The 21,937-nt window shown below is 35.2% G+C and overlaps 3 protein-coding genes, 2 non-coding genes and 1 pseudogene across 5 annotated transcripts; 3 read left to right on the forward strand and 3 right to left on the reverse strand.

Annotated features, from left to right (window-relative positions):
* Positions 1-81: 81 nt before the first annotated feature.
* Positions 82-2,031, reverse strand: LOC135662905 (photosystem II CP47 reaction center protein). Its single transcript, XM_065176714.1, has one exon. The coding sequence runs from the start codon at positions 1,750-1,752 to the stop codon at positions 226-228; it is 1,527 nt and encodes a 508-aa protein (XP_065032786.1). The 5' UTR covers positions 1,753-2,031; the 3' UTR covers positions 82-225.
* An 880-nt stretch (positions 2,032-2,911) lies between these two features.
* LOC135662908 (cytochrome f) lies at positions 2,912-13,016 on the reverse strand. The gene has a single exon (XM_065176716.1). It carries the CDS (start codon positions 12,700-12,702, stop codon positions 11,740-11,742), a length of 963 nt encoding a protein of 320 aa, XP_065032788.1. The 5' UTR covers positions 12,703-13,016; the 3' UTR covers positions 2,912-11,739.
* TRNAP-UGG (transfer RNA proline (anticodon UGG)) lies at positions 7,685-7,758 on the forward strand. The gene has a single exon. It is a non-coding gene; the product is annotated as a tRNA-Pro (tRNA).
* TRNAW-CCA (transfer RNA tryptophan (anticodon CCA)) lies at positions 7,923-7,996 on the forward strand. The gene has a single exon. It is a non-coding gene; the product is annotated as a tRNA-Trp (tRNA).
* Positions 13,017-13,595: 579 nt separating the features above from the next.
* Positions 13,596-19,762, reverse strand: LOC135662906 (ribulose bisphosphate carboxylase large chain). Its single transcript, XM_065176715.1, has one exon. It carries the CDS (start codon positions 19,760-19,762, stop codon positions 18,299-18,301), a length of 1,464 nt encoding a protein of 487 aa, XP_065032787.1. The 3' UTR covers positions 13,596-18,298.
* Positions 19,763-20,590: 828 nt separating this feature from the next.
* Positions 20,591-21,930, forward strand: LOC135662907 (ATP synthase subunit beta, chloroplastic-like; annotated as a pseudogene).
* The last annotated feature ends 7 nt before the right edge of the window (positions 21,931-21,937 follow it).

A 21,937-nucleotide genomic window follows, 5' to 3' on the forward strand; every position in this document is an offset into this window, starting at 1 on the left:
TTATCCCTAAAGTCGAGACTAAAAGGAATGTATAAACCAATGCTTCCATAGATTCGATCGTGGTTTACAATTATAGCTTCCACACCTATTCATTTGGCATCATTTACCATATAAAGAAAAGGAAAGAGTCAAAGAAAAGATGGTGATTCAAGTCAAGATTTCTTCAGTACCCTAACCCTATGTCAAATCAAAAAAAGAGGCGAAAGATACCAGAGCAATGTTGTATCAGACTACTTGTCTCTTTGTAGTTGGATCCCCAAGTTTTTGGAATGCTCCAAATTCCACTTGAGCATCCAAATCTGGATCAATGCCAGCAAAAACATCTCTGAACAAGGTTCTAGCGCCATGCCAAATGTGTCCGAAAAAGAAGAGCAAAGCAAACGTAGCATGGCCAAAAGTGAACCAACCCCTTGGACTGCTACGAAAAACGCCATCAGATTTCAAAGTAGCCCGATCTAATTCAAAAATTTCACCTAATTGGGCACGTCTAGCATATTTTTTTACAGTCGCAGGATCACTATAACTGACTCCATTGAGTTCGCCACCATAGAACTCAACAGTTACACCTACTTGTTCAACACTATACTTTGATTCTGCCCTTCTAAAAGGAACATCGGCTCTAACAATTCCGTCTCCATCTACCAAAACTACCGGAAATGTTTCAAAAAAGGTAGGCATACGACGTACAAAAAGCTCGCGCCCTTCTTTATCTCTAAAGACGGGGTGTCCTAACCACCCAACAGCTATTCCATCCCCGTTGTCCATTGACCCTGCTCTGAATAATCCCCCTTTTGCTGGATTATTACCAATGTAATCATAAAAAGCTAATTTTTCGGGAATTTTAGACCAAGCTTCCGATAAACTCAGATTTTGGGCTAGTCCGGCGCTAACTCTTCGATATATTTCTTGCTGAAAGTATCCCTGATCCCACTGATAACGAGTGGGACCAAATAATTCGATTGGGGTAGTTGCTGAACCATACCACATAGTTCCAGCAACAACGAAAGCTGCAAAAAAAACAGCAGCGATACTACTGGAAAGTACAGTTTCAATATTGCCCATACGTAATCCTTTGTATAGACGTTGAGGCGGACGGACACTAAGATGGAATAAGCCTGCTAATATGCCCAATGTACCCGCTGCAATATGATGAGAGGCTATTCCTCCGGGAACAAAAGGATCAAAGCCTTCTGCGCCCCACGCTGGACTTACGGGTTGTACTTTTCCAGTTAGTCCATAAGGATCGGACACCCATATTCCAGGACCATACAAACCTGTTACATGAAATGCGCCAAAGCCAAAGCAAGCCAACCCTGAGAGAAATAAATGAATTCCAAAGATCTTAGGCAAATCCAAAGATGGTTTGCCCGTACGTTCATCACAGAATATTTCTAGGTCCCAATACACCCAATGCCAGATAGCTGCCAAGAAGCACAAGCCAGAAAACACAATATGTGCCCCTGCCACACCTTCATAACTCCAAATACCGGGATTCGTTACAGTTCCTCCTGAAATACTCCAACCACCCCACGAATTGGTTATTCCTAAACGAGTCATGAAGGGTATAACGAACATACCTTGTCTCCACATTGGATCAAGAGCGGGGTCAGAGGGATCAAAAACCGCTAATTCGTATAAAGCCATCGAACCGGCCCAACCAGCAACTAGGGCTGTATGCATTATATGGACAGAAAGCAATCGACCGGGATCATTCAATACGACAGTATGAACACGATACCAAGGCAAACCCATGGAAATACCCCTTTATCAAAGAAAAATAGACACTATGTCACTTTATTTTATCGCATTGGAAAAGACTATACTATGTATCTAACCTTTTCAGTAGATTCCGTATGAGAAAGGGTTAATTTTTATTCCGTTCCATTGAAAATAATGGAACAATTCTGTTCGTAAGAACAAAGAGAAGCAGATCTATTCTATACCCGATAAGTACCAATACGCAATGGGAGGATTAGTTCTACTTTCGGGAAACGAATGCATAGATACTTGTTTATTACTCCAACGATTGATCCGTTAGTTAAAATTTTTCTTTATTCATTCTGTCTTACTCTATAAAATAAACCTTCCAATTTATGTATAAAAATCTATGTATAAAATACAATAAACAGAAAAAGGGATGAAGACGATAAAGCCATTGTTATGTTTCCACATTAAAGTGAAGTATAGTACTCAATTTTTTCTTTAATTTAATGCCCGTTGGTGTTCCAAAAGTACCTTTTCGGAGTCCTGGAGAGGAAGATGCAGTTTGGGTTGACTTATAGTGCGACTTGTCAGACATATTGGGTTATATGGAATTTACCCGTTCTCTCCCTCGATCGAAATATCCTCTGTTTCGCCTAAGAAATATTGTATTGAGTGAACCATCAATCATTCGGAGCGTGAAGTGCAATTAGATCAATTTATTTATTTTGAGGATCAATTAGGAGAATTTATGGTTGACTTGGAAAAATAAAAATAAAATAAAGTAATAAAGTATCCAGATAAAATAAAGTAATAAAGTATCCAGGCTCCGTTCAGAAAATACCAAATTGGTAATCCATGTAATGTATGATTACCGCTTGTATCATAAACGATTCTTATCCTTATTATAGGAGTGATTTCAAACGTCCAACCAATAACCAACGGAATAGTATGATGAGTACATCGAATGATTGGGGAAAGGCATGAAACGAATTGAAAAAAAAAAGTCGTAACAAAAAGAAGTGGTACTGAGACCATTTGCCCTATATGTGCAAATGGAATTCGGACAGATCTTTTCCCGGAGTAGAACATGAACCTAAAAGAATTGAAAAGGCCCATTCAGAAACAAGAAAATTACATCGTGATTTGAATGTCGATGAAACAATACATCAATGAGAGAGATTTGTTCAATTTCAATAAGTTCAGTAAATTCTTTTTTTATAGGTAAGGAAGCCAAAACTCATCTCATGTCTTTTTAAAAATGGAAGCTTTATTAGAAAAACAAAAACCTATTACAGAAAAAAAAAAAAAAAAAATAGAACTGGAATCGACACATTGATTCTTTTTTCGCAATTTTTTTGAACCGTATGCATCCAAAGGTGCACGTACAGTTCCTAAAGGAACCAATTTTGTCCTAATCAACCGACTTCATCGAGAAAGATTACTTTTTTTAGGTCAAGAGGTTAATAGCGAGATCTCAAATCAAATTGTTGGTCTCATGGTATATCTCAGTATAGAAGATAATACTAGGGATCTTTTTTTGTTTATAAACTCTCCCGGCGGATGGGTAGTATCAGGAATAGCTATTTATGATACTATGCAATTTGTGCCACCCGATGTGCATACAATATGCATGGGGTTAGCCGCTTCTATGGGATCTTTCATTCTGATCGGAGGAGAAATTACCAAACGTCTAGCATTCCCTCACGCTTGGCGCCAATGAGTTTTTATTTGAAAAAAAAAAGAAAGACTATGCCTTCGCCATATTGAATATGAATAATAAGTAATAATAGCATGGCACTTCGAGTTCGATATGAACAAACCATTATTGTTTTTTCATAACATGAGATTTTGTATCGAGATAGTAGTATGAAACAAAGGTTATTTCCGATTTGTTGATTTTATGTGTCGGGGGTACATTTCAGCGTCACAAACCATTTTTCTTCCACACCAGAAGTTTCTTTCTGATATTTATGTTATGGAAGAGTACGAAAATGAAAAAAAAAAAGATCAGTTTTCCTTATTTGATCGTATCAGAAAGGCACTTTGGGATTGCTAAATCACAGACGAGATAAATATATAAAGCAACAGAACCATCATAGTATTTTTGACTCCTACGAAAGGAAGGGTGGTAAATGGATCATTCAACGATCTGAATCAGATGGATTCTCTTTCTTTCTTAGATAGAATAGAAGAGAAGAAAAAAGTAAATTCCATTGCGGAGCCGTATGCAACGCACAGAAGATGCCTGTACGGTTGTTCAATTTCTTCTTGTTATTTTTTTTTTATCCCTTACATTAGCCCAATCATACGAGATAGAGGAACCGTTCATGATGTTATATCAATATCAATATATTTAGGGTCATGATTCATCAACCTGCTAGTTCTTTTTATGAATCACGAACAGGGGAATTTGTCCTGGAAATGGAAGAACTACTGAAACTTCGTGAAACCCTCACAAAGGTTTATGTACAAAGAACGGGCAAGCCTTTATGGGTTGTATCCGAAGACATGGAAAGGGATGTTTTTATGTCAGCAACAGAAGCCCAAGCTCATGGCATTGTTGATCTCGTAGCGGTCGAAAATGAAAATACCGGGGATTTCGTGTAAATCCATTTCAAACCATAATTCGAATTTTCTGTGATTTGGTATTGAATAGAAAAAATTCATAATCATCAATCCAATCATCAGGTTAAGATCGATCTAAACCAACCCATTCCATTCTAATTCTATATATACATATATATATACGACATGCCAACTATTAAACAACTTATTAGAAACGCAAGACAGCCGATAAGAAATGTTACGAAATCTCCCGCTCTTAGAGGATGTCCTCAGCGTCGAGGAACATGTACTAGGGTGTATGTGCGACTCGTTCAGATCATGAGTTCGAACAAATGAGACAATTTTTCCAGTGTCAATGACCGGTACCAATGAATAGGGTAAATGGAAAAGATCTATCATATACCTATATTGTGTATGGAATTTATGGTTTCCATTGGTGCAAATCCAATCACCTAGATTTGAGATGAAAAGCAATTCCCCATTGGTAGCAAATAGTTATCCATTAAGCGGAGGAAATAGTATTATAAGAAGCAAAAAGATTATGCGCCTATTGTTAAAAGAGCGGACTAAGAGGGTCAGCTACCTAGCCAACTTTCCTAATTAAATGCCGTCACTGTATAGATAACTCTTAGTGTGAAAAGAGTTATTACTCTATAATTGATGGGTAGAGCCAAAGAGTGTGAACTATACAAGTTCACAATACCATTTGGTTAAATGAAAGAAGAGGCTCCGGTGTATAGAGAGGACCTCACCGTTTAAGAAGTAACCATAGAAACGATGGAACCCACTATTTTTTTTGAGTATCATTATAATTTCTTATTTGCAGGTGAAATGCCTGGACGGAATAAAAAATTGTGGTCAGGAAGGTTATAGTAGCAAAAGCCATTGGAATTTATATTTTATATATCGGAATAATCCGTTTTGTTATTAATCGACCGTGAGAGGGGAAAAGGATGACTGAAAGAATCGAAATCAATTAGTTATTCATTAAGGTTTAATTTGATTCAATGACCAGAGTTAGACGGGGATATACAGCTCGGAGACGTCGAACAAAAATTCGTTTATTTGCATCAACCTCTAGAGGAGCTCATTCAAGACTTACTCGAACGATTACTCAACAGAAAATGAGAGCTTTGGCTTCCTCTCATCGAGATAGAGGCAGGCAAAAGAGGGATTTTCGTCGTTTGTGGATCACTCGGATAAATGCAGTAACTCGTGATAATAAGGTATTGTATAGTTATAGTAGATTAATACACAATCTGTACAAGAAGCAATTGCTTCTTAATCGTAAAATACCTGCACAAATAGCTATATCAAATAAGAATTGTCTTTACATGATTTCCAACAAGATCATCAAATAAAGTAGATTCTAAAGTAATATACAGTACAGGAATGATTGAAACAGAATTCCCCGGAGAAGGAACTCCGGGAAAATAGAATAAAAAGAAATTAAGATAGTAATAGGAATGAACGAATATGTTTCAATAAAAAAAATTTTCTCCATTTTTTGTTTCTTATAACACAGGAACCCGCTCTAGATTCTAGGCCTTTTCGAACAAAACATCAATCTGAGCTTGAGTTACAATTGGAGTTTTGAGTCAATTGAAGAGTATGTCTATTTATTTTTGGTTCTAGGACCAGTAGTTCTGGGGATCGACTCGGCTCTCTCAAATTGTTTCTCATTATTAAGAAAAGGTAACAAAGATAAAATACGGGCTTGCTTTATAGCAATAGTAATTAATCGTTGTTGTTTCAAAGTCAATCTATTCACCCGCCTAGATAATATTTTTCCTTGTTCACTAATAAATCGACTAATTAAACTCATGTTTCTATAATCGATTCGATCCCCCGATCCAATTGGGGGCAAACGCCTACGAAAAGATCGCTTGGATTTACGAAAAGATTGCTTGGATTTATCCATGGTTTATTCCTTATTTCTAAAATTCTATTTCTTTATTCACTTCAGTTCAGATCCGACCAAAATAGGCTTTGATTTGTATACATTATGTATATTATATATCTTATACATTATGTATATTATACATTATGTATATTATATATGTTAAATATATGTTAAGTATGTTAAATATATGTTAAGTTCTTCTAAATATATGTTAAGTTCTTCCTCTTCCTTGGCGAGAGCGCACACGCGTTCTGTTCGATCTATTTCTTTATTTCTCCATGAATCGTATGCTTGTTACAATAGCGACAAAATTTTCTCAATTCTAATCGACCAGGCGTATTGTGTCGATTCTTTTGAGTAATATATCTAGAAATACCTGGCGATTCTTTATTGACATCATTTCGGGCACAACTGGTACATTCCAAAATAACTATGACTCTGACATCTTTACCCTTGGCCATGAACCTCCTTTGAATTTTGGATCGGCTTAACTCTTCTATTTTCGATCCGAGCTGAAGAAGAAGAAAAGAACAAAAAAAATCGATAGAAGTTACTAACTAGAAATGGAATTTCTAAGTATTTCGTTGCAATTATCATTTCATTATATAATGATAATTAATATTATATTAATGGAGTAACAATTTTACTAGAATAATAAAGTAATAATTTAATGGAGTAATAATTAAATAATACAATTTCTTTCTAACTCTCAATTGTTCCTATCCTAAATCTCAATATTTTATTAATATTTATTTTATTTATTATTTAAGTTAAATATCTTCTTTCTATGCTATGATTTCGTGGAACTCGCCGTAGACTGGATCCACATTTTCATTTCTGTTCTCCAAAATTCGATCTTCGATCTACCACATTTTTGCTGAGGTTCAATACACTTTTTTCTTTTCCTTCCTATCCTAAAGAACTGAAAAAATAGGGGCGAAATTCGAAATTTTAGTCACGTGGAATTGTATCTCTAATTTTCTTCATTTCTTCGCATATCAATCAATAACTAGAATTAAAAAAAGGGGAATGACAAGGCATCCGGAAATAACCGATTAATTTCTATCAATAGGCCTGCTAAAGACCCAAACCATAGAGTACTTAGCACAGGTGCCACGGAGAGATATGTTTTTATATCTCGCATTGAAAATCCTCCTTCTATTATGGATTGTAATACATATATGGTCAGATGCTGTAGTTCAAGATCATTTGTATTTTTTTACACGGAATTCCTAACTAAACAGGATTCCTAACTAAAATAGATATGTACAATGAAGCAATAGATTTTTTTCTTTTTTTGTAAAAGAAAAAAAATCTAATCCCTTGTTCCTGAGCATTACTGATAAATATTAACTTTTTTATACGTTAGGTTTCAGATGTATATAATTCTTTTATTATATGAAACCAAAAAGAAGAAATGACAAGAAAATTGTATATAGATGGAGGAGAAAATGACGATATGGAAAACAAGACAGGGATTTTGTACAATGAAACTGTACAACAATTTTGAAAAGGGATGTAGCGCAGCTTGGTAGCGCGTTTGTTTTGGGTACAAAATGTCACGGGTTCAAATCCTGTCATCCCTACCTATTACTTCTCCCATGGGCAGTAACGAGGGATTCATTGAGATCGATTAAAATTGGACATAATCTTCCGGTCTTGCATACTATATGTATGCAAGACGTATTGGGGGTAGAAAAATTACTTTTCTTTACAGTACAGTCGTATCTCCTGTCATAAGGATAAGAAAGCGCTCTTAGTTCAGTTCGGTAGAACGCGGGTCTCCAAAACCCGATGTCGTAGGTTCAAATCCTACAGAGCGTGATTCGGTTTATTTGATGTCGAATCACAATAAAATAATTAATAATTTAACAAAACAAAAAGTTGAATTGTAACTTGAATTTGACCTCCTTCCTGCAGGAGGTCAATCAAAAAAAGAAAGAAATATTACTCAATCAAAGGTCCAACTGATCACCACGTCTATATTGTAAATATGCGGTTACGAATAATCCTGCTAAAGTAATAGGAATTAGACCTAAGACGATTCCAAATAGAAAAACTTCAATCATTTCGGTTTGTTTAAGGGGATAAAAAGAAAGGTAAGATCTATCCCTAAATATTAATCTGAATTATCCGTGAATCTCAATGACCAAGAATTGGCAATTGATGTGAGAAAGAACCATAGAATACCCGGAATCTCAGAGAAATATTCGTTTTTATCAATTTTTCATTCAATTCATTTCAAATAAGTCGTATCTTGTTCAAACCAATGAATAGAGCTGAGGTTATAGTTAAAGCAGCCAGTAGAAAACCGAAATAACTAGTTATAGTAAGCATGAAAGAGCTAAATTAGATATGTTCTTTTGCTACATATGTTGATAAAACACTTACCTAAGTTTCAATTTTTACAAAATACGACGGCAAGAAAAAATCAATTGACAGAATTAGTTTAGTTCCAATTGAAAATTCTGGATTCATCAGTCATTATAGATAAGACTAACTAAGAGTGACATAGGTAGAAAAATTCGATTCATCTGCTGTGACATTGACCGATCCTATGATTCGGAATCAACAGATTCATTGTGGAATTTGTGAGTTGAATAAAGTATTTGTGAGTTGAATAAAGTAATAGTAAAAGTAAGTAAAATATAAAGTATAAGTAAAAGTAATAGTAATTAAGAACTGTGCCGTGTAACTTCATTCAAAACTTAAATTACTTATGGACTTATACTTAAATATTAAATAAAATATTAAATAAAATATAAGTAATTTAAGTAATTTTGGAATAAAAGAATTGGATTTGAAAATTCCATTTTAATCATTTCCTTTCTATTTCAATAGGATCTAATCCTTTTTGGAACGAACGGCCTGATACTATTTACCTTTTATTTATTTTAACTCATTGGACTCAGTACAGTAATAGGTTGCTTAATTGCCCATAACATAATATTTCGAATGAAAAGAAAAAGGTGTCCCACGATCTATCGAAAAAAATAAAACCTTTACTCTATTTTTCATTTTTATATTTTTATTCTTTTTTTTCAGGTCCAACTCGATTCAAAGACGAACAACTTCCATTATCCTTTTAGATTCTATATTCTGTCTTTCCATATCATGGAGTTCCATACTTCTAGTTTGGTCAAGAAAGAACCTTTGTTTTGGATCTAATACAATAACGGTTGCATCACGAATATGGATTGTTCCAACTGGGTTCTGTTTCTTTCATGTTCTGTTTCTTTCACTAATATAGTATATACTATTGTATTTTGTATTACAGTATATTTATTGTATTATACGACCAACCAATTACTTGAAATAAAAAGATTTGAACAAAAAAACTTTTAACCAAAAAATGGGTTTATTATAGATTTCGCATACATATAATTGAATTGTGTGAATATTATAATATGCTTCATAAATTATTAGAAACCATCGATTCACGCTTTTCCAAGATCTTTACTTTCTATTATGAATCCAATAATGGAAATCTTATAAGGAATTTGAGTAATTTTCTATTGATCTATTGAATAACATAGAGTTATGCATAGACAAGGAACAAAAAAAGAAGAAAAGAATTATGTAGCATTTCGGTACCGATCGAGACTGCGTTGCTGTGCCAGAGGAAGGATAGCTATACTGATTCGGTATACTTGAAATAAACCTTTGGTACAAAATTGACGATCTCACAAAGATGCAATATCAGTAGTTTTCCATTTACTGATCCCATCTTTCAAGGAATCGATTCCCTTTTTTGAATGTACAAAAATTTGTGGAGCTCAGAATGTCTGGAAGCACGGGAGAACGTTCTTTTGCTGATATTATTACCAGTATTCGATACTGGGTCATTCATAGCATTACTATACCTTCCCTATTCATTGCGGGTTGGTTATTCGTCAGTACGGGTTTAGCTTACGACGTGTTTGGAAGTCCTCGGCCAAACGAGTATTTCACAGAGAGCCGACAAGGTATTCCATTGATAACCGGCCGTTTTGATTCTTTGGAACAACTTGATGAATTTAGTAAATCCTTTTAGGAGGCCCCCAATGACCATAGATCGAACCTATCCAATTTTTACAGTGCGATGGTTGGCTGTTCACGGACTAGCTGTACCTACCGTTTCTTTTTTGGGGTCAATATCAGCAATGCAGTTCATCCAACGATAAACCTAATTTGAATTATAGAGCTATGACACAATCAAACCCGAATGAACAAAATGTTGAATTGAATCGTACCAGTCTATACTGGGGTTTATTACTCATTTTTGTACTTGCTGTTTTATTTTCCAATTATTTCTTCAATTGAAAGAAAGAAAGAGAATAGTAGGAATTCTCTTATCCCATTCGGAAAGATACCATCCTCATAATTATCCATGACTGTTTTTGTCTCTAGCACGACCATTTGAGAAAATGTGGAGGAAAGTAGGGGAAATGGCCGATACTACTGGAAGGATTCCTCTTTGGCTGGTTGGTACTGTAACTGGTATTCCTGTGATCGGTTTAATAGGTGTTTTCTTTTACGGTTCATATTCTGGGTTGGGTTCATCTCTCTAGTAATCGGATAAACCGGATTGTAGACATGAAAGAGTAAGAAAAGAACTCAACGGGACCTTACCCTCCTTTGTCTAATTAGAGCGATAAGGTCCCGTTGAGTTCTTTTCTTACTCTTATAGGAAGATTATGATCTATTCCATAACATACAAATTGGCCAGTCAACATAATCAAAATATTATATTCGTAGAAATGAAATGACAAAACGGATCCTTTGCTCTGATGTTTCAAACCACTCTATTCTTTTGTTTCTTAATAATGTTTTTGAAGAATTGAATCTATTGATTGATTCATAGTCTCTGTTCTTCCTTTCCTCCATAATATTAACTCTTATGAAGAAACAAGAAAAGAGTAATCAATGGATTTTCTGAATAATACAATATTATATAGATTTCTACGCATGAGACATCCTGCAAATAATTTCTATACTAAACTACTAATAGAACTTACTCTATAGAACTTACTCTATAAAACTCTATAATATAATTTGTTTGAATAATTTCTCTTGAATAATTTCTCTAAGTTAAAAGTTTAAGTTAATTGAAGAAGTTCTATTTGCTCAATCAATTATTCCCCTAATCCTTTCTCTCTTTTTGTTTGTCCACAACTTCCTATGAATCTAACCAAAAGAGTTCTGGTGGACCCGGAAAAGAAGGAATGGTAATCTTTGACGAACAGGAGAAAAAATCATTATTATTTCGATATAAGACGACACAAGAAAAAGGATTTTCCGCCCTTTTCTTGTGTCGAATAGAAGACTCGTAAGACTAGTAATCCCTCCTAAAAGGATTTCTTTCTTTCATTTTTCCCATCCTTGCTCTGTATTCTCTTTCTTTGTATGTCTATTGTCTATTACTAAGAATAGGATACAAGTAATGAATTCCAGACATCCCGCAAAACGAAAAAAAAGTATAAACAAAGCAACCAAAAAGGTTTACAGATTTTTTGATCATACATAATTGTATGGATCAAAAAAAATTCGGCGCTTTTTACCAACTTGATGTTAAGGAATCTCTGCACCTAGAAATTCATTTCGTACAATTGAACCTTTTCAAACTGTTTCTTTTTAAGAACCAAAAAAACTTGTGCCAAAATAACAGATGCCAAGAAGAACAAAAGACCTTGGACCCGTAATGGGTCTTGAAGCACTATTTCTGCATCTCCCTGACCAAAGCCTCCCACATTGGGATTGCTTGTTAATGGTTGATCAAGCTTGATGGATTCACCCTCTGAAACAAGAAGTTCTGGTCCTGGAGGTATAATATCAACCACTTGATGTCCATCCGATGCATCAACTATGGTTATTTCATATCCCCCTTTTTCTTTACGTACTATTCTGCTTACTATACCTGCTGATGTAGCATTATAGACTGTATTGTTACTTTTGCTACCATCAGGATAAATCTGACCCCTTCCTCTGTTCCCACCTACGTATATGGGATATTTTAAGAAGTGAACGTCTTTCTTCGTAGCAGGGTCGGGGGAAAGAATGGGAAAGACGATTTCACTATATTTCTGACCGGGAACAGGACCTATCACAATAATATTTCTTTTGTTGGGACGATAACTCTGAAAAGACAGATTTCCTATCTTTTCTTTCAACTCAGGAGAAATACGATCAAGGGGGGCTAATTCGAATCCGTCGGGTAAAATGAGAACAGCCCCCACATTCAAAGTCCCCTTTTTACCATTAGCAAGAACTTGTTTCAGTTGCTTATCATAAGGGATTCGAACAACTGCTTCAAATACAGTATCAGGAAGCACAGCTTGCGGAACTTCAATATCCACGGGTTTATTAGCTAAATGGCAATTGGCACATACAATTCGTCCCGTTGCTTCTCGCGGGTTTTCATAACCCTGCTGCGCAAAAATGGGATATGCATTTGAAATAGATGCCCGAGTTATTACATATATCATGATCGATACAGAAATGGATCGAGTCATCTCTTCCTTTACCCAAGAAAAAGTATTTTTATTTTGCATGTCCAATCATTGATCCCCGAATTTCTACAATAAATTAGATAGGTAGCTAGTATAGTTCCCTATACACGAGTCTGTCATTGTACTGGAATAATTGTACTGGAATATAGGACGAATACCTTGAACAGATAAAAGTATAAAGAATTAAGTCAAATTGAAAATACTTTCTTTATACACGAAGAAAGATTCTGATTTGATTGATATAATAAGATCAAATGAGTTCTTTATTCATTCATTGAATGATAAATTACTACAAGCGAAGGAGATACACGATTTAAAAAAAGGAAGATCCAATATTTCACAATTGTATCTAGAATAACTGGAAAAGTGGAAACAAGACCAGATATAATTTGATCGTTATGATCCAATCCAAAATCGTTGTAGACCGAACCAATCATTAGTTCCCAACCATGGGTCGAGTGAAATCCGATCCATAAATCAGTAACTAAAAGAATAGAAAAAGCTTTTATTGTGTCACTTAAGTTATAGAGGAATTCCTGAACCCAAGAATTAAGAATGACGAGTTCTTCATTACTCAGAATAAAATAACCACTTAGAATAGCGAAACAGATTATATTTGTCGAGAAATGCAAAATGATATGGAGATCATATTCATTGTGTGCTTTGACTAATTGTATTGTTTCCTTGTGTATTTCTATATGAAGTTTTTGTATATGCGTTTCCGGGTACTCCTTTATCATTTCGTCCAATAGGAATAGTTCTTCTAATTCTATGAATCTTTCCAGAACGTTTTTCTCTTGAATATGATTCAAAAAATTTTCGGATTGCCTGGTATTCCACCAATTAGTAACCCAAGGTTCCAGACATTTATTAAATGAGAAAGAGACCCACCAGGGCAAAAATACTATAGATGCGAGATATGGGAGGGAGGCCGATGCTTTCTTTTTTTTCATTTTTTTTTTTCTGTGAATTGAATTGTTAATGAACCTGCTTCATTCGTTGACTCTATCTGATCTGATATTTCTTTGAAGCACGAGTTGTATAACAAGGTATTGACCTATGGGTCTATTCCTTTCCTATTATTGTGTAATAATTTTATTTTTTTTTTGATTTAGAAGGAATATAGACATAGAATAAGAGTTCTTTTCGGATGAAAATGAGAAAAAAAGAAATAAATATTATTCCAGATATCTCAATTGGGCAAATTTGAACCAATTTTATTTTCATTTGTTCCTTTCGATGAATACTCGAAAACCCACTTGAAGTAACGAATCGAGTTTCGAGACGAAAAAACTCCCCCTGGATCAATTAATTCTTTCGAAATGTTTCACCGTCTAACCAGAAAAGGGTATCAATTCCAAATCTTGGGCCTAAAAAGATGAATTCTGTATTACGAAATACATGTTCGGATAGGTTTGATGAATTTATATCTATACTTATTAGATTAGATTCGTTAGTTAGATTAGACCTTTTTCTAGTATAAAAGAATGAAGAAACTTCAGTTGTATTAAAAGAGGAATTAGCAAGTTCCTTCCCCCATCTTGAGAAAATATTTATTCTTCATTTTATTCTTCACTTCAGTTCGTTTCAAAATACTTCAATTGGTACGCGCAAGAAATAGGCCAATTCGGCAGCTTTTTGTTCAATTTCTCGTGGAGTAAAATTCTCATCAGTACGAGTCAAGGGAATGGCTCCTTGGCCTCTGATTTCCATATAAAGGACACGACGAGTATAAAGACCCTCTTTAACCTCTATTCTGATTGATTGGATATCTCTCATAAAGAAGCGAAGGAAGATGCGACGATTTATTCCAGGAAATCCCCAGCGAAAAATACACACTATTCCTTCTTTTCTATCGAATCGGTCATAACCGCTACCTACATTCCACGAAATTGTGCACCACAAATACGAGCTAATGAATAGACCCGCGATCCCGTAGAAAGACATCACGATCCCTTGTGGAAAAAAAATGATTTGCTGAGATGTAAATACGGGTATCAAATTCCTACCAAGATAACTGGAAGTTCCAACCACTAAGAATCCTAGTGAACCTAAAAAAAGGATACAGGCCCAGCAAAAATTACTCGTTTTTCGAGACCCCGTTATAAGTTCTATCCATATATGTTCTGATCGCCAATTCATACTATACTAGATCCAGTGCATTCGATTGGAATTGAGCGAATAACCCAAATAAATTTGACTTTACCTTTCTTGATCCCGAAGTAACTTTCATCAACTAGCACTATTCTGATGTGAAACATTAGGAGAGTAATTGGTTAGATACATTGACTTTCTATTTAAAATATTCACTAATCCATTTTGAACCAGCTATATTCACATATACATGCATTTATGCAGATATCATATATCCGCATAACGATTCTTTCATTTGTGTGTTCGGAAAGAGCCACATATCATACCATATTACACGAGATAAATATCTGTATTATCATCCAGTGTTGAAATAAATTGATAAGATTCGGTCCCATTGGGTCTAGACAATCTTATTTTTTTGGACATGAAGAAATAAGGAAACCATTGCAATTGCCGGAAATACTAGGCCCACTAAAGGCACAAAAATAGAGGGTAAGTTGGGATCTGTCATAGAATAGGTGCCTCAATTTAATATTTCTATCTGTTTTAATATTTCTATCTATTAGAAAGATATCTTCTTATGATATATCTATTACTTATGATATATCTATTATAAGTAATATCAAGCCATTATTATATTATATCAAGCCATTATTATATTATAAATATATTATAAAAAATTATAATAAATATTATTTATTTATAATATTTATTTATAAGTAATAAGTAATATCAACTATAATTCTATATGATTAGATAGAAAATGACTAGATAGAAACTATATATTCTATATTCTAAAACTATATATTCTATATTCTAAAATATAATAAATAAAATATAATAAAATATAAAATAAAAATTATCCGAAACCTCTGTCTCTTATTACAAGGAGAACTTATGTCACCAAAGAAAACACCTGATTACGACGAATTAAATACTTGTTCGCTACAAATAAAATAACTGAATCTAGTGCTATACTTTACATTTTTGAACTTGGATTCAAGGGAAAGAAACCGTGGAGCTGAAATAACTCACCCAGAACACCTTTTAAAAGATTACGTGGTACTATTGGGTCGAATAAACCTTTATGGAATAAATACTCAGACACTTGTGAACCTTCAGGTATTACCTTTTTTAATGTTTGTTCAATTACTCTTTTACCCGCAAATGCAATGTAGGCGTTAGGTTCAGCAATAATGATATCCCCCAACATACCAAAACTGGCTGTTACTCCACCAGTTGTAGGAGATGTAAGAATTGATACATAGAATAACTTTTTATCTGATTGATAATTAGATGAAGCAGAAGATATTTTAGCCATTTGCATCAAGCTCAAACTTCCTTCTTGCATGCGTGCTCCTCCAGAAGCACACACAATAATGACAGGTAGAGATCGATTAGTAGCATACTCGATCAAACGAGTAATTTTCTCGCCTACTACGGATCCCATACTACCTCCCATAAACTGAAAATCCATAACGCCAATTGCTACGGGAATACCATTTATTTGACCTATGCCTGTTTGAATAGCATCAGCTAAACCTGTCCTTCTTTGATAAGAATCGATACGATCTCCATAAGGTTCCTCTTTTGAACGAAAATCAATGGGGTCTATAGATATCATATCTTTATCCAGAGGATCCCAAGTTCCGGGATCAATCGAAAGTTCAATTCTATCTGAACTACTCATTTTCAAATGATATCCACACTGTTCACAAATATTCATTTTTGACTTAAAAAATTTTTTATAATTTAATCCATAACAATTTTCGCATTGAACCCATAAATGTTTGTATTTTTGATTTATATTGAAATCATTGGATTCTACTTCTTCATGGAAGTCGGATTCTACTTCTTCATGGAATTCTACTTCTTCATGGAATTCTACTTCTTCATTGAAATCGGATTCCACTTCTTCATTGAAATCGGATTCCACTTCTTCATTGAAATCGGATTCCACTTCTTCATTGAAATCGGATTCCACTTCTTCATTGAAATCAGATTCTACTTCTTCATTGAAATCATTGGATTCTACTTCTTCGTGGAATTCTACTTCTTCATGGAAATCGGATTCTACTTCTTCATGGAAGTCGGATTCTACTTCTTCGTGGAATTCTACTTCTTCATGGAAATCGGATTCCACCTCTTCATGGAAATCATTGAAATTTTTTCTAGTTCTTTTACTAGACCTACCGCTCTCACTACTATTTCTATTTTCAGTACAAATGAAGTTATAAAAGTAACTGTCACTGTAATTGTTGGTACTACCCGAAATAGAACTATTAATACTGACTTCAAAACGAAGATAACTATCAATGCAACTATTAATGTGATTATTCCAACCAGATTGAGTATCATACATGTAATGATAATAGTAGTGATTCTTTTTCTTAGACCCCCTACTCAAATAACTAGAAAGTTTTTTTTCTAGTTCACTCAGAAAAGAACTATCATTGTCAACCTCAAAAATCTGATTTTCAATATCAAAATATACAGAGTAACTGTCACCATTACTATCCCTAACTAAAAAAGTGTCATCAGAGATCAAACTCCAAATATCCTTGATTTCAAATAAAGAATCAACATTAGTGAAACTATAATTACCACTATGATTCCAACTAGGAATCTTTTTCTTCGTATCGTTCTTCGTATCGTTTAGAATAGGTTGTTCACTTCTACTGGTATGTCCAATACCATCAAGACTATCCATTGATTTACTTAGCCCACACCTAGATTTACTTAGCCCACACCTATGTTCTAACTTCTCGTTAGACAACATCGAACGGAACCACCATTTTCCCATAGAGTCTTTCTACCCCCTATTTGATGAAATACAATACATTCGATGGATAATCATTTTACTTTCACTATTTGATTTCTTATCAGAATTAAGCATACGAATCTAATCCTAATCATTAGGATTGTTAATTAATAACGAGTAAGTATTGAAAGAACGAGTAAGTATTGAAAGAAATGATTCTCCTTTGTGGGAAGCCGAGGTATCACTTCAATATATATTGATAGAATCTTTTTATAAATTTTAAAATAGAAAGACACAGCTTTCTTCCATGTGATGTACAAATTCTCATCGAAAATAGAGATAGTTGTTTATTTCTATAAATAAAGAATAAAGAATTTGTTCTCGTATAATCAAATAATTAAGTTTCTATTTTAACATGGAACGAAAAAGACAATATATAGGATGGGTAAAGGAGCCTTTCCCTTGGCTTGATCTATGGCCTGAAACTAGGAGATATAAAAAAGTCCACCAATCCCAAGGATCCATAATTAATCCAATCCTATGGATCCAACAACAAACAATAGAAGTATTGAGTTGTTTAGTCTTCGATCTTATCTTGTATATATATAGGTAAGATCTGTACATCTGTACATATAAAAGATATATGCAAATACATAGTATAGAATGCTCATTCTTTTTTTTTTTATTCGGCAATCGGCCCAATCTTTTTTTTAGGAAAAGATTGGGCCGACTTTAATTGCAATCAATTAGGAGAACAAACAGGAATTACTGAATTATGCACACTTACTTTTTCTCTTTATCTAGCTTATCTACTGGTTCGAATTCGAATTTGATCTCTTTCCATACTTCACAAGCAGCGGCTAGTTCAGGGCTCCATTTGCTAGCTTCACGGATAATTTCATTACCTTCACGAGCAAGATCACGTCCCTCATTACGAGCTTGTACACACGCCTCTAAAGCCACCCTATTAGCTACTGCACCAGGTGCATTTCCCCAAGGGTGTCCTAAAGTTCCTCCGCCAAACTGTAGTACGGAATCATCCCCAAAGATTTCGGTCAGAGCAGGCATATGCCAAACATGAATACCCCCTGAAGCCACGGGCAGAACACCTGGCATAGAGACCCAATCTTGAGTGAAGAAAATACCGCGACTTCGGTCTTTTTCGATATAATCATCACGTAATAAATCAACGAAACCTAAAGTCATCTCACGTTCCCCTTCCAGTTTACCTACTACTGTACCGGCGTGAATATGATCTCCACCAGACATACGTAATGCTTTAGCTAGTACACGGAAATGCATACCATGATTTTTCTGTCTATCAATAACTGCATGCATTGCGCGATGGATGTGAAGAAGTAGGCCGTTGTCACGGCAATAATGAGCCAAGCTAGTATTTGCAGTGAATCCACCAGTTAAGTAGTCATGCATTACGATAGGAACTCCTAATTCTCTGGCACATATGGCCCTTTTCATCATTTCTTCACATGTACCCGCAGTAGCATTCAAGTAATGTCCTTTGATTTCACCTGTTTCGGCCTGCGCTTTAAAAAGTGCTTCGGTGCAAAATAAGAAACGATCTCTCCAACGCATAAATGGTTGTGAGTTTACGTTTTCATCATCTTTGGTAAAATCAAGTCCACCACGTAGACATTCATAAACCGCTCTACCGTAGTTTTTTGCAGATAATCCCAATTTTGGTTTAATAGTGCATCCCAATAGGGGACGACCATACTTGTTCAACTTATCTCTTTCAACCTGAATGCCGTGAGGCGGGCCTTGGAAAGTTTTGGAATAAGAAGTGGGAATTCGCAGATCCTCCAGACGTAGAGCTCGTAAGGCTTTGAAACCAAATACATTACCCACAATGGAAGTAAACATGTTAGTAACAGAACCTTCTTCAAAAAGGTCTAAAGGATAAGCTACATAAGCAATATATTGATTTTCCTCCCCAACAACGGCCTCGATGTGGTAGCATCGCCCTTTGTAACGATCAAGACTGGTAAGTCCATCAGTCCACACAGTTGTCCATGTACCAGTAGAAGATTCGGCAGCTACCGCAGCCCCTGCTTCTTCGGGCGGAACTCCAGGTTGAGGAGTTACTCGGAATGCTGCCAAGATATCAGTATCTTTGACTTCGTAGTCAGGAGTATAATAATTCAATTTGTAATCTTTAACACCAGCTTTAAATCCAACACTTGCTTTAGTCTCTGTTTGTGGTGACATAAGTCCCTCCCTACAACTCATGAATTAAGAATTCTCACAACGACAAGGTCTACTCGATATAGATTATGCATGAATGAAACCTTTGACAAAAATAAAAATAAAAAAAAAGAAAAAAAATATTCAACTAATATTATCAACTAATTTCAATGTTATGTTAAAATGAAATGGTTCATTATTAGACCATGTATTTGATTCATCAAATACATCATTATTGTATACTCCAAATACATCATTATTGTATACTCTTTGATATATATGGCGCAACCCAAACCCAATGTTTGTTTTGCAAGTTTACAATAAAATCAAATGGATCTCCTTCTTATTTTGAATCCAAATACTAAGAAAAATTCACTCTTGACAGTGATATATGTTGTATATGTAAATCCTAGATGTGAAAATAGGCATAATTCATCCTAAAAGGGTATAAAGAATAGATAGGCGGAAATCCAATATCTATTCAAAAAAAAAAAAGAACAATGGCCAATTAGATCGAAATAATGAATCATAAATGGAGTTCGGGTTCGAATTCTATAGATAATAGAATCTAATACGGATGGTTTTTCTATAATGATAGAGAAATGAAAGAGACTTACTCGTGATTTCATGTACTTAATATTTCTTTTGAAAAAAAGAAGGATTGGCTGAACTTGAAAATTGACTCATTGAATGAGTAATTGAATGAGTAAACGATTGAATCGTATTCGGTTGGGTGGTACCAACTAAATCAAGTGCTAACTCCCATTTATTTCTTATTGAATTAACCGATCAACTTGCTATCGGACATTTATTTTCGACTTGGCATGGCACTATTCAAAAAAACTTTCGACATACTTTACTTTAATTATAATTATGAGAATCAATCCTACCCCTTCTAGTCCTGCGGTTTCCACACTTGAAGAACAAAACCTAGGGCGTATCGCTCAAATTATTGGCCCAGTACTGGATGTTGTTTTTCCTCCGGGCAAGATGCCTAATATTTATAACGCTTTGGTAGTTAAGGGTCGAGATACTATTGGTCAGCAAATTAATGTGACTTGTGAGGTACAACAATTATTAGGAAATAATCGAGTTAGAGCTGTAGCTATGAGTGCTACAGATGGACTGATGAGAGGAATGGAAGTGATTGACACGGGAGCTCCTCTAAGCGTTCCAGTCGGTGGAGCTACCCTCGGACGAATTTTCAACGTTCTTGGGGAGCCTGTTGATAATTTAGGTCCTGTAGATACTAGCACAACATCTCCTATTCATAGACCTGCACCTGCCTTTATACAGTTAGAGACGAAATTATCAATCTTTGAAACAGGAATTAAAGTAGTGGATCTTTTAGCTCCTTATCGCCGTGGAGGAAAAATCGGACTATTTGGAGGAGCTGGAGTAGGTAAAACAGTACTCATCATGGAATTGATCAACAACATTGCCAAAGCTCATGGAGGCGTATCTGTATTTGGCGGAGTAGGCGAACGTACTCGTGAAGGAAATGATCTTTACATGGAAATGAAAGAATCCGGAGTAATTAATGAAAAAAATATTGCAGAATCAAAAGTAGCTCTAGTCTACGGTCAAATGAATGAACCGCCGGGAGCTCGTATGAGAGTTGGTTTGACTGCCCTAACTATGGCGGAATATTTCCGGGATGTTAATGAACAAGACGTACTTCTATTCATCGACAATATCTTTCGTTTCGTCCAAGCAGGATCAGAAGTATCCGCCTTATTGGGGAGAATGCCTTCTGCAGTGGGTTATCAACCTACCCTTAGTACAGAAATGGGTTCTTTGCAAGAAAGAATTACTTCTACCAAAGAGGGATCTATAACTTCGATCCAAGCCGTTTATGTACCTGCGGACGATTTGACCGACCCTGCTCCTGCCACGACATTTGCACATTTAGATGCTACTACCGTATTATCGAGAGGATTAGCTGCCAAAGGTATTTATCCAGCAGTGGATCCTTTAGATTCAACGTCAACTATGTTACAACCTCGGATCGTTGGCGAGGAACATTATGAAACTGCGCAAAGAGTTAAGCAAACTTCACAACGTTACAAAGAACTTCAGGACATTATAGCTATTCTTGGGTTGGACGAATTATCCGAAGAAGATCGTTTAACTGTAGCAAGAGCACGAAAAATCGAGCGTTTCTTATCACAACCCTTCTTCGTGCAGAAGTATTTACTGGTTCTCCAGGAAAATATGTTG

The sequence above is a fragment of the Musa acuminata genome, unplaced genomic scaffold, assembly GCF_036884655.1.
Source record: "Musa acuminata AAA Group cultivar baxijiao unplaced genomic scaffold, Cavendish_Baxijiao_AAA HiC_scaffold_660, whole genome shotgun sequence".
NCBI lineage: Eukaryota > Viridiplantae > Streptophyta > Magnoliopsida > Zingiberales > Musaceae > Musa > Musa acuminata.

Bases quoted from the DNA above. Each gene is read 5' to 3' on its own strand.
- LOC135662905 (XM_065176714.1), bottom strand. From the start codon at position 1,752: ATGGGTTTGCCTTGGTATCGTGTTCATACTGTCGTATTGAATGATCCC.
- LOC135662908 (XM_065176716.1), bottom strand. From the start codon at position 12,702: ATGCAAAATAAAAATACTTTTTCTTGGGTAAAGGAAGAGATGACTCGA.
- LOC135662906 (XM_065176715.1), bottom strand. From the start codon at position 19,762: ATGAGTTGTAGGGAGGGACTTATGTCACCACAAACAGAGACTAAAGCA.